The sequence below is a fragment of the Carcharodon carcharias genome, chromosome 6 (assembly GCF_017639515.1).
Source record: "Carcharodon carcharias isolate sCarCar2 chromosome 6, sCarCar2.pri, whole genome shotgun sequence".
Taxonomy (NCBI): domain Eukaryota; kingdom Metazoa; phylum Chordata; class Chondrichthyes; order Lamniformes; family Lamnidae; genus Carcharodon; species Carcharodon carcharias.
The window spans coordinates 86824890-86838469 of NC_054472.1; the positions used below are offsets into that span (position 1 = coordinate 86824890).

General features: G+C 38.7%; 1 protein-coding gene across 3 annotated transcripts in view; it reads right to left on the reverse strand.

The window, feature by feature from the left end:
• Positions 1-13580, reverse strand: part of prex2 (phosphatidylinositol-3,4,5-trisphosphate-dependent Rac exchange factor 2) — a 775268-nt gene that overhangs the window by 219636 nt on the left and 542052 nt on the right. For all 3 annotated transcript variants that reach the window (XM_041190559.1, XM_041190558.1, XM_041190560.1), the window contains exon 30: positions 3815-3943. In XM_041190559.1, coding sequence (XP_041046493.1) covers positions 3815-3943 — 129 coding nt within the window. The remainder of the gene's footprint in view (positions 1-3814; positions 3944-13580) is intronic.

Consider the following 13580-nt stretch of genomic DNA (forward strand, 5'->3'; position numbering starts at 1 on the left):
GCAGGGCGAGAGCTGTACTGGAGAAGGGGGTTATTCCTGGGGGTGTATAGGAGGCATATGTTGATTTGTGCAAATGGCCTTAAGATGGTAAGGGCTGAGGAGGCAGTCTCCAGAGATGAGGCCAGATGTAGATGTGAGAGTGTGTGTGTGAGAGAGTGAGTGGTGATGTCCCTTGAGCTGGCAGTGAATGTGGGATGGTCTTGTGAATGTGTGAGTTTAGAGTGATGAGATGATTGACTTACCCTGGCGGCACAGATGAGATCATTCATCCTTTCTGCACTGGATGGCAAATCTCTACTGTGCAGCGTTGGCACTGGCAACCACTGCCACTGCCTCCCAAGCCGGAGTGGTGAGTTTGCTGGACCTCCTGCAGCCAGAGCAGGCGTAGATGACATCATGGAGGGCCTCCAAAAGGCAGTCCAGTCCAGGTCACTGAACTCTTCTTGGCTTTCAGGATCCTGGCTTCACTGGAGCAGTCCTGGGCTGCAAGCATTGAGAACTGTTTGCGTGGCTGCAGTTTGAATATGGTGCCCGGAGTGAGGAGACTGTGAGTCAGTGGTGTGGCGGGTGATTCAGAGGCTGCCCGCCAGTCAAACAGTGTGTTTCCTGTGGCTGCATAATTAATGAGGTAGAAAGCGGATGATACGGCGCAAAGACCCGCCATTGCAGTTGGCGGATAAAACATCTTTTCTCATGCCCGCCACTGCACTTAGTGCAATTCATGGAAAATTCCAGCCTATTTCTTTCAAATTTTCCTTCTTGTGAAGACATTCTTCTGGTATCTCACCCACCTATGTACCTACCTAGGCAGTAGGTGATTGTGGGCATTTGACTGAAGAGACATCACATCTCATTCTGATATATTTTCCACTACACATCACTGAACTAATGATCTTTTGATTTCCACTACACATCACTGTAGCTGTTTTTAACCCTCCCTTCCCTTGCTCAGCCTTGCTGAGGCAAATTGTATTTCAACTACTGCCACCTCATCTAATATCAGCTAATTCAGATCACACTGGGGACTGAGCCTTATAATGTTCCATATTGCTTGGATTGAAAAGCACATTCTACAATCAAACAAGGCAAATTGATTTAATCCTTTTGATTTTTATGGATTCTCTTTGAAAAGGTAGGGTAATTTCAGATACGTTTCGTCCAAGATCAAAGATACTGCACATTGTACAAGTATGATTGTGGCACCAGGCAGACTTAGAGTATGTTCTATTCTTTGAACATTGATTCAGAAACTTCAGTTCAAATAAAGACAGATTATAAACATCTTCTACAACTTTATTACAGAATATATATTAATTGCAGATGAAAATCAAAAATATCTACATAAGCTTCGACTGGGTGATGTAAATCACAAGGGGAAACCAATCCATCTAAAATTTGAATCCAGGTAATCAAAAGTGCAAACTTCAAACTGGCTAGTGTGTGAACAGGGGATTTCCATTAAATTGTAGATGGGCCACATACATCATCATTATACTGGAGAGTTGCCCATGATTATGACAGGAATCAAATGCTATCGCCTTCCACCCCTGAGACACACTTAAATGCAGTGCATACATTTACAGCTACTAGATCACTAGTGACTGGAGATAATTTCTTAGATTAAAATGGCACATCATTAGCACTGATTACATTTTTCAAGTTGCCAAACCTAGCTTCACAATAGTTAACAATCAGGCACCCTCAATTCTTACACAGAAAATAATTTGTTATTTATATAGTGACATGCACAATTAGAAGGGAAAATATTTATGCAAGTTTTTCAGTTTTATTTATATCATCTACATGTCTATGCTAGCCAACATGCCAAATGCTGGGAAAGGAAACCGTTTTTCATTTTGGACACAGGTATCAACCGCAAGCACGGATTGCATAAATTGGATTTGTATTCACTTGAACTCAGAAGGTTGATGGCAATCTAATTGAGATTTTTGAAATGACAGAGATTCGATAGGGAAGATGCAGGGAAACTTTTTTTTTTCTGGTGGAGGAATCCAGAACAAGATGGCATAATCTTAACAGTAAAGGTGGGCCATTTAGGAGGGAAATCAGGAAGCACCTTTTCACATGGATGTTGTGAAAATCTCAAACTCTCTCCTCCAAAACCCTCTAGACACTGGATCAATTGAAATTTTGAAAACTGAAATCAGTTTTTATTTGGATAAGGATATCAAGGGATATGGAGCACAGGCCTTACACTGGTGGCATCGCTGCCACCATATTGCTCTTTGCTCTTTTTAGGCTTCCCTGGCACCTGTCCAAAAGTAGCATTGACTGAATTTAAATATCCAATGATTGGTACTTTGCTTGTTTTGCTACTTTCATGATGCTCAAATTAAGTTTTCCAGTTCTTCAGTAACTTGATCAAAAGTCCTTAACAGAATTGCTGAATGTCACAGAAAAAAAATGCAAGTTTTTTTTATTTACCTTGATGTGGAGCCAGTGAGAGCAGATGTGCTTCTCCACAGCAAAACTGAGGAACGTTGCCCATCTGTGCTCACCACTCCTCTTCACACTACTACTGGCTCCCTTAGACGTACCTGCAGGATAGCCCAACATTCAAGCCAGCCAAAAGTGAAAAAACCCACAACTCAAAGCTATTATTAAATGAGGTTCAAGGACTAATTCCTCATGACCCTCAGGCCTCCATGTCTGGGTGCACAATTCATTCTCTAATGCCACCAAATCTGACTTAAACCAATTTCTGTAGCAGTCCGTCTAAGTAAACCCTCCTGAAGAGCAATCTTCTTCAAAAAGATATACAAATATAAAGAATGTGAGACATCAACTGAAAGCTGCTCATTTCCTTATTCTAATCCTTCAATGTTACGTTGTTTTGTGAGAATTATTTATGTTAATCAATAGATCATTAGGTGAATATTAAATTTGAATACAGAAAAAAAATTAAATTTTCAGTTTGACAGAAATAATTAGAGTTTGGAATCAGATTTTTATGGCCTTCATCCTACAATCAGAGGATCCAGGAGTTCTCAGAAAGTGCATGAACTATATTGTGTCAGTAGTATGCACAACAACAGCCAATAATAATATTTACAAACTCATCGGAGAGTACTGTTGCTCCATTTTCCTATACTGCTGGCTCACCTCACTTTCCTTCCCTCTTTATCATGAGTACCTTCTGCTGGAACAAGGAAGTATGTCACTCTGACTATCTATTTCAAGATTATTTGTTTCATGTAAAGGCATGATTAATTATATATGTCACATTGCAAAAGATTTATGTAAGCAAAGCAGAAGGCTGTTAGGAGCCACAATATAGCACAAATCTCCACCAAACACTATTATTCTTATCAAATTGTTGTCACTTTACTATATTTCTATAAATACTTCTATTTTAAGACAATCTGTTTGTCATCATACATTTTCCCTCTTATGTTTTCAGAATGATGTCATAACCAATGAAATCAGGATAAAAACTGAATAACATAGGTTGTATGGCATATTATGATATACTGTTTACTGTGCCAACAGTAAAAAGTGTGGCCTAAAGAAAGCAACATTTATATAAAAAGTCATTTTAAATAGCAATGCTTTTAACATTAAAAATCAACCTACCTTATCTGTCAGCAATGTCAAAATTATTTTTTAAATTATTAATTGGTGCTTCTTAAATGAGCACATCTTGTCTGTTACATATTTAAAGATTTAGCGCGGGAAGTTCGGCGGCCCAGCCAGAAGTCCTGGAAAATCCTGGCCTTGAAGTCATCATCGCAAAAACGTTATTCTTTATAACTATTATAATAAATTTCAGAATTTGTGAGCATTTGTTACAAACCTTCCACAAATCTTGTAATAGCCTGTATGAGGTTGTGCACACCCCAAGGTAGATTCCATGGATCCCTCTGCACATGAATCCGGAGCTGTGTCGTGCAATTGACCTCCGACTCCATTTCCTTCTTGAATTCTATCCAACAATGAAAATTTTAGAATTATCAACATTTTTTATTAGTGTTTGGTTTCATGACGTGACACTATACTGCAGCAGCAAACTATACTGTTACTCTTCTCCGTAAGAACACCATGTGCTCCTCAGATTTTTCCAAGAATAATATTCAGCAAACCAATAAATTGTCCAGGAATGAATAAGATGAGATTAGACGCTCATCAATCCATTTTCTTTCTTTTCCCCTTTAACGTTAATTAATGATTTCATATCATAACAGTGTTCTATTATATAAATATATAGGTGCCAGTGTGACTCTTGACTCTGAGTCAGAATATTGTGTGTTCAAGTACCACTCCTGAGGCTTGAACAGATAATCCTGACTATCACTGCAGTACTGACGCCTGCTATGCAGGAGGTGCTCTCTTTCAGATGAAACGTTAAACTGAGGCCCAGCTGCTGTTACATATTCGAAAAAAAAAAGGAGTAGGGACTGTAGAGTAAATAATGATATAGCAAAGATAATAAAAAGGCTATAAAGGAAAAATACATCTACATCTTCAAAATAAACATTCCAAAATGCAGTGAAATAGTAGAACTGGATTGGTTGCTGTTCAATTGTTTGGAGATTCTTTGGCTGTGTGCTCAATTGAGCAGTTCCAATAAATGTGAACAGAAGGGAATAGAAAGCAATTAACATAACTGGTCCATTTTTTCATTGTTCATTGTACCTTGAAGATGGAACCTCTCATATGCCAAGCAGTGCGATTTGCATCATTACTGTTACTTAAATTTAATTCTAGGTTTCCTAAAAACTACCAATAAGATTAATAATCAAAATAATACAGTTCAACGTGGCAAGCTTTCAAAACATCATCTTCAAAATTGTAATTTATTCAAAAAAATCTTAGCTTTACAAACCATACATGTATAAACATAAAAGGGGATTAGGGAAGTACATAATCTAAAATTCCTCGTAATGGCTCATTATTAAAAGGAATGTGCTTTTCCTTTGCATGCATCAACCCTACAATTATGTTGTTGCTCTTCAGTAGATCAAACATTGTTTGTAAAAAGAATAACAGTTGTTGATAACATCAATTAATTTTGCACTAATAGATAATTATTGCACGGCTGCATTATTATAGCAATTTTCATTCACTCTCAGGTTAATTATTTTCTATTTCAAATGCAAAACTGAAGTTATCAAAGCCTAATAGAATATATTCTGCAAGTAAGAGAGAGCGAGCAGTGGAGAGGAGGGCAGTGGTGGGGGGGAAGCAGGTGGCCAGCAGGGAAAGCTGGTGGCCAGCGGGGCAAGGCTAGAGGCCAGTGGGGGAGAACAGGAAACTAGACAGGGAGTGCCAGAAGCCAATGAGGGAGAGCTGGAGGCCAGCAGGGGAGAGCAGAAGGCCAGAGCAGGAGGTGAATACAGTCCCGGGTGCCTGCTCTTTCAGGGTACACTTTTGGCTCCAGTGTATCTTCACAACTGAATTTAAAAGGACTTGAGTACAAAGGAATGAGAAAGACAGCAAGAGCAGTGATGAGCACATTTGTTAAAACAGAGGCGGCATTTAAGGGACCCATGGAACCGCCTTCAACCTGGAGTACCTGCCTGACAACACACAATATAGTGGAAGAAAGGCAGGACACCATATCCGATGCCATACTTCTATTGTTTTTGGCTACAGGCCCACTTAGACTCCCTGGCAACACACTACTCTAAGAAACCTAACGAGGATCCCAACTACAACAAGAACCTTCGTAAGATTGCCCACCTTTTTGCTGTGTAATGCTCAATATTCAAACATAAATTTGATGAATTTTGATCAACTGTAATTTAAGGAAATTATCATATTGTGGCAGTGACTGAAACATGGAACCGATCAGATCTACCACCTGATAATGTATCCATTTCAGATTACACTGTTTTGTTGAAACCAAGAGTTCATCACATTGGGGATGGAGTGGCATTTTACGTAAATAATGATATAGATGTGACACTTTTCACTGAAATTCAGGGCACCTTGAAGTTTTTTGGATTAAAGTGAGATCTGCAAGATTACCTTGAGCTATTTTGTTTGTCTTCATTGTGATAGTCTACCACCCCCAGCCAGATAATGCTATTGTGGAATTGTTGATTGATCATATTCAATTAACAATGGACACTCTTAATTCACGTCACCCATATGCCTCCATTGTCATAATGAGAGAATTTAATCAGCTTAACATTGATCAAATTCTACGTGACCTGAATTTAGTACAGATTGTAAAAAACCCAACAAGTGGAGAGTACCCTTTAGATAAGATCATTACAAACAAAGCTATGTCATCACTGTACAAAGAGGTTGAAACTCTAGTTCCACTTGGCAATAGTGATCATACCACTGCTTGTTGGAAGCCGCAACAGTGCCTGCAGTCTCCCAAATCAGACTGAAAAACATGTCTAACGTGCCTGGTGAAAGACAGTGGCATGTCAACATTCAACAGATGGATCACAACTCATGGATGGTTTAAGATCACCCATAATGAAGATGCCGATCACAGTACCAGATATACTACAACACCCTTAAGCTGTGCTGTTGAGAAACATTCCCCAACACAAAATACAAAGTGTCATGTATCTGACATGCCCTAGGTGACAGCTAGCATCAAAAGGATGATTCACAAATGGCAGTCTGCTTATCACCATGATAACACCAGTCTGTATAGACACTGGCAAAACAAGGTGTGAACCATACGATTATCAATGTGAAGCACATTTTTTATTCTGAGCGAATCCAGAACTTGAAGCAGAATGATCCAGCGGAATGGTATAGAGGGATACGTTTGATGACATCTGACATCCCTCATGAACTCCCGATTAACGTACATAACGATAATCTTGTGGATATCACGGACTGTATCAATGGCCATTTTGCATCAATTCCTCATGAAGCAGCCTCCTCTTCAACTCCACATGTCCTTAGTAGTACCAATTGCAATCTATGCCAGCATGGAAGACAACAGCAAAGGTGTCACTTAAATTGGATGACTTTCAATAGCTTTCCTGGACAAGATCCTGGACATCACATAGTGAAATAATGTCATCAATGAAGAAGTGCTACACAGAACTGGTCAGAAGCTCCTGCAGGATATCGTGATGGAGAAACAACTGAGACTAGTGAGACACACATTTCACTTCCCAGATGTACGCTCCACCCAAGAACAGTAGAATGGACACCAGAAAGTGGAGAAGAAGACTAGGTCAGCCATAGAACAGCAGGTGAAGTACAGTTAAGGATGACCTTTAAGAGCAGGACGCCATCTGGGCTGCAGCAAACGAAATTGCAATGGACCGGGTCTTTTGGCAGAGTCTTGCTGTCCATTGTTCCACAGGAACTGGAGGAACTAAGACTAAGTAACTATGTCCTCTTGACATCCCATCTCTCTCTCTCTCTCTCTTTGGACATAGTACCCAGCTTACATGCCATCCACAAAACTTTGCCCTATAGTGCAATCATGGCAGGTTTACCTTGAACTATAAGCCATAAATGTACCATGAGAAGAAGCACCTGACAGCATCCCTGTAAGTTTGATACAAGAACTTAGTTCCTTGTGTCATGGATCTCCTCAATCAGCTGGATCTTAATGCAGACAAACAGAAAACATCTTCAGCAGTAGCGTCAACTGATTTTAGCAAAGCATTTGACTGTGTAGATTATAACATCACAATCAACGATCTCATTCAATTAGGAATGAGCCAGTCATCCAAACACTGGATCTCAGACGTTTTCAACGATCAGCAACAATGAGTTTGATAGGAATAAGTGTTTCCAACTGGATAACACTACATGCAGGAGTGCCATGAGGAACCAAATTAGGCCTTATTATATTTTTAACCATCATAACAAATACCTGTATTGATATCACCTAACACGAAGCTATTAATGTATATTATTGGAAATTATTTTTATTTTAAAATAGAGATTTAGTCTATGGGTGCGATTGGATTTAATTGGATTAAAGCCTGCAAGTCTGGGTGTTTTGATGTATACAAGTTTTGAGATGTAAGAGAGGCATTTGCATTTTGTTGAATAGAGCATTCAAGAAGGGGAGTGAAATCTGGCACCTAGCTAGCACAGACTAAACAATGTTTATATCACTAATAAAATTGGTACTATGAAAGGGGTTTTATTGTTAGAAGAGGGGGAGTTCAAAGAGTTCAAATGAGAATTTACATTCAATGGCACAAAAACAAAAATAGCTGGAAAAACTCACCAGGTCTGACAGCATCTGCGAAGAGGAAGACAGTTAACGTTTGAAGTCTGTATGACTCTTCATCATACGGACTCGAAACATTAACTGTCTTCCTCTCCGCAGATGCAGTCAGAACTGCTGAGTTTTTCCAGCTATTCTTGTTTTTGTTTCAGATTTCCAGCATCTGCAGTATATTCCTTTTACATTCAATGATATGTGCTGGGTATAAATGATAGCAGTTTTGTGTGTGCAGGGCAGAGGCAATGTAAGATCAAATCCTGTAAGCCTGCCACTGTGTCTGCAAAGGAACCAAAGTGAAAGGAACCTCATTTTGAATTTGTAAGGTGAAAATGCGTTGCTTGGTATCTGCTTAAAGTCTGTGGAATGCTGTTGCCTTAGTGGAGATAAGTTTAGGAATTTGTTAAAAGTTATGATAGCAGAAATTTGTAGCCATGTGTGTGCGTTTAATGTATTGCAATTTAATAAAATGTTTCATTTAGTTTAATACAAAAACCTCTCAAGAACTGGTGGTCTGATTCTTGAGTTTAAAGCTGCATCTCAAACATACCACTTGAAAATATTGGCTATGACAGTTGTTTAAAGTTTCCCTCTGGGATTTGTAAATAACTCAGCTTTACCAACTGCTGGGTCATAACAAGTGGGGGCTCTAGCGGGATAAAAATATTTCTAATCCCTTGATTGGTTTGGAATTGGTCTTGAATCTCAAGGTTACGAGTACGAGAAGCACTTTGAATTCAGGAGTTGGTGGTGTATTTTAGAAGTGGTGAGACTGCAAGATGGTTTTGGCAATTACTAAGACTTGTCTGGGAGTAGGAGAGGTAATTCTGCTTGGGTTGGAAAAAATAATCAAAAGTAAGTTAACAGAGCTGGCAGATAAGTTAAAATTGGGGTTACCTGAGGGTGCTAAGAAATCAGATATAATTAAAAGTATAGCACAGCTCCTACAGTTGGAAGTGAAACCTGATACTAGTGAGTCACAGGTGGAGGTAGTCAGGCTTCAGTTGCAAATGAAGATGCTTGAATTTGAACAAGCAAAGGAACAGGAAAAACTTGAATTAGAGGCAAAAGACAGAGAAATGGCTTTTAAAAGGGAATTAGAAATTGCGAAGATAGAGAAGGAGGAAAGAGAAAAAGAAAAAGAAAGAGAGAATTCCAACTGAAAATGTTGGCAGTTAAATAGGGGATGCCAATAGGTGATGAAGGGCTTATCTTCAGAGTAGAGCCCAGCAGGCAGATGTTTAAATTTGTACAAGCTCTTCCAAAGTTTGAGGAAAAAGACATTTATTTTGTTTGAGAAACTAGCTAAACAGATCAAATGGCCACAGGAAAACAGGATGTTATTATTACAGTCTAAGATGTTAGGCACGGCGCTTGAGGTATATGCTTCACTTTCAAGAGAAATATCGGTGAATTATGATGTGGTGAAAAAGGCTATTTTGAGCACACAAGTGTTGGTCCCTGAAGCATACAGGCAGAAATTTAGGAATATGAGAAAACAGTCCGGGCAAACGTATGCTGAGTTTGAAGGGGTAAAATAAAGTAATTTTGATTGGTGGATATGAGAGTTAAAAACAAAGACAATCTATGCAGCTCTTAGGGAAGTAACTCTTTTGGAAGAATTTAAAGATTCAATCCCTTTGGTAGTGAGAACTCATGTGGAAGAACGGAGGGTTGATTCTGTAAGACAAGCAGCAGAGATAGCTGATGATTATGAGTTAGTTCATAGAGCTAAAACATTTTTTCATCACCCTTTCAAATTGGACAAGGATAAAAAGTAGGAAGGTGAAAGGAAGGTAGGTAGTCTGGGGAGAGAAGGACTAGCTGGAAGTTCCCAGGAAGTTTTTTTCCCTCAGAATAAAAAGGAAGATGCTGAAGGTAGAAGTGACATTCAAAAATTGAGGTGTTTTCATTGTAATAAAGTGGGGCACACGAAGTCAGTGTGTTGGAGATTGTAGGAAAAATCTGTTGGAATTGTTGGGGCAATGAATAGCTCTGGAAGTAAAAGTACTGTGGGTTCTGAGGTTGAGGCACAGGAGAAACCAATGGTTTGTGAACAAGGAGAATCAATGAAAGGTGAAGAAGTGGGAATGTGTTCACAATTTACTCAAGAGAATTCTGAGGAGTAGTTTGCAGAAAGGTTCAAAGACTTTGTATGTGAAGAGAAAGTCTTTCCATATGTACAGGGTGGAGTAGGTAAAGATGTTAAAATGTTAAGAGACACAGGGGCTAGTCAATCCTTAATGTTGTAGGATAGTGATACTTGCTATTCAAAGGGAGTATTGCAGGAGCAGGTAATAATAAAGGGGGTTCATGGAGATGCTAAATCTATTCCATTGTGGAAGGTAAATTTAAAGAGCGAATAAAAGACAGGTGAAGTTATAGTTGGAGTGGTGGAAAAACGGCCCATTGCAGGGGTTCAGTTTATTCTGGGTAATGATGTAGCTGGATCGAAAATGTGGGTGATGCCTATGGTAAGCGAGCAGCCTGTAGAAGTGTTTTCAACAGGGGTGTTACTGAAGGAACATCCTGAATTGTTTCCCGATTATGTTGTAACGAGATCAAAGGCTCATAGGGAAGAACAAGACAAATGAGATAAGCAAGCAGTTCAAAGGCAAGAAGAAAGTGTTGAAATCCAATTAGCTGGCACAGTATTTGATAACATTGTTCAGGAGGAAGGATTACAGGACAATTCAGCTGAAGTGTTTATCTCAAAGGGGTTAGTGGAGTTACAGAAAAATAATTTGCAATTAAAGCAGTTACATCAGAAAGCTTATTCAGAAACAGAAGCAAAATGTATTCCAGTATGTTATTATCTTCGAGGAGATATGTTAATGAGCAAGTGGAAGTCAGATCATGTCTCAGCAAATAAAAGCTGGAGGGATATGCATCAGATTGTGATCCCATTTGGGTATAGAAATAATATTCTGAGGATTGCTCATGAAATTCCATTGAGGGGACGTTTAGGAATTAGGAAAACACAGGAAAAGATAGAGGTATTTTTTTGGCCAGGATTGCATAAGGATGTAGTCAAATTCTGTAGAACCTGTTATACGTGTCAAATAACAGGAAAGCCACAAGCAGTGATTAAGTCAGCGCCTTTACTCCAAATACCAACTTTTGAAGAACCTTTTACCAGGGTCATGATTGATTGTGCAGAACACCCCCCCAACCCAAGACTAAAAGTGGAAATCAGTATTTAGTAACAATAATGGACGTGTCTACCAGTTTTCCTGACGCGATACCTTTAAGAAATATTATAACTGAGAAGATTGTGGAGGAGTTAATTAAATTTTTCAGAAGATATGGTTTACCTAAGGAAATACAATCAGATCAGGGGCCACATTTCACGTCACAACTGTTTAAGAAAGTAATGAACAGTTTGGGGTTAAAACAGTTTAAGTCAACAGCTTATCATCCAGGGTCACAAGGAGCTTTGGAAAGATGGCATCAAACTTTAAAAACTGTGATAAGAGCGTACTGTCAGGATTATGCACAGGATTGGGATACAGAAATTCCATTTTTATTATTTGCTATTAGAGATGCTCTTAATGCATCCACTGGTTTTAGACTTTTAAACTAGTTTATGGTCATGATGTAAGGGGACCACTGAAATTGATTTGTGAGAAATTGGTGGGTCAAATCCAGAAACTATTCTGCTGGATTACATATCAAATTTCAGGAAAAGAATGATCAGAGCATTTGAGTTGGCTAGGGAACATTTAACGACATCACAGCAAGTGAAGAAAGTGAAAGCAGACAAGAAAGCTAAAACTCACAGTTTTGTTTCTGAAGAGAAAGTACTAGTTTTGTAACCAGTCCTAGGTGATTCATTAAATGCAAGATTTAATGGACCTTACAGGATTGAAAAGAAATTGAGTGGAGTAAATTATTTAATAAATACTCCAGATAGAAGAAAGAAGCAGCGGGTGCATCATGTAAATATGCTTAAAAAGTACTTTGACAGGGAAGAGGAACAAAAAGAGGTATTAGTGATGGTGGATGATGAGAAAGAGGTAGAAGTGCAGAACACTGAAATTAATTTTCTTCTAATCAAATTAGATAATGAAGGGGTACTTGAAAATTTAAATGAAATATTGAGTTACCTTCCAAGCAAGTGTCAAAGTGATTTGGAAAAGCTATTGCAGTCACACAAACCTATTTGTGGAAATAAGTTGGTAAAGACTCATTCAGCTATAATGATGTATATATGAAAATTTCATCTTCAATAAGGCAACATCCTTATAGATTAAATCCAGCAAAGTTACCACAAGTACGAAAATAAATTGATTTCATGCTTCAAAATGATATTGTTGAGTCTAGCTGCAGTAACTGGAATTCGTCTATTGTACTGGTGCCGAACACAAAGACTGTACGTGAACCATCGAAAGGTGAATGCGGATTCATATCCAATACCACAGTTGTAAGATTGCATTGAGAAAGTGGGACAATCAAACTTTATCACAAAGATTGACTTGCTCAAAAGATGTTGGTAGGTACTATTGTCAGAGAGAGCAAAGGAGATATCAGCTTTTGTAAAGCCAAGTGGACCATATTAGTTTAAAGTTATGCCATTTGATATGAAGAATGCACCCGTGACATTTCAGAGACAAAAAAAACAAAGTAATTGCAGCAACCGTGCTGTTTATATTGATGATCTAATCATTTTCAGTCGGACATGGGGGGTACATTACATCATCTGGAAGAATTATCTACTCACCTACAAGCAGCTAATTTGCTGATGAACTTGGCTAAACGTGAATTTACAAAAGCACAAGTTATGCATCCAGGCCACATCACTGGACATGGTAAGGTGGCTCCGAGAGATGCGAAAGTCAAGGCTATCGTGGATTTCCCAGTGCTTACAACAAAATGAGAAGTTCTGAGATTTCTGGGCATGAGTGGGTTTTAACAGGAAATTTGTACCAAATTTTAGCTGAGTGGTTGCTCTACTAACTGAACTACTAAAAAAGAACAAGAAGTTTCAATGGACACAGGAGTGTCAGAAGGCATTCAATAGTTTAAAAACTGCATGAAATACGACACCAGTTTTGGCAGTATCCAATATGCCAAGCAATTCAAGTTGGTCATTGACGCAAGTGATATAGGCATTGGGGCTATACTGTTACACGAAGATGACACTGGCGATAGGGTATTTTTCATGGAAGCTGAAGGTACAACAGAGAAGATATTCAACGATTGAAAAAGAGACTTTTGGTTTGATGCTAGCATTGCAGCATTTTGAAATTTATGCTGCAAACAATTCACCAGAAACAATTGTTTATACAGATCATAATCCTATAAAGTTTTTGGACAAATTTTGAGACAAAAGTACAAGGCTTTTCAGATGGAGTCCATTATTACAATCATTTAATCCACGGATTATACATATTGCTGGAAG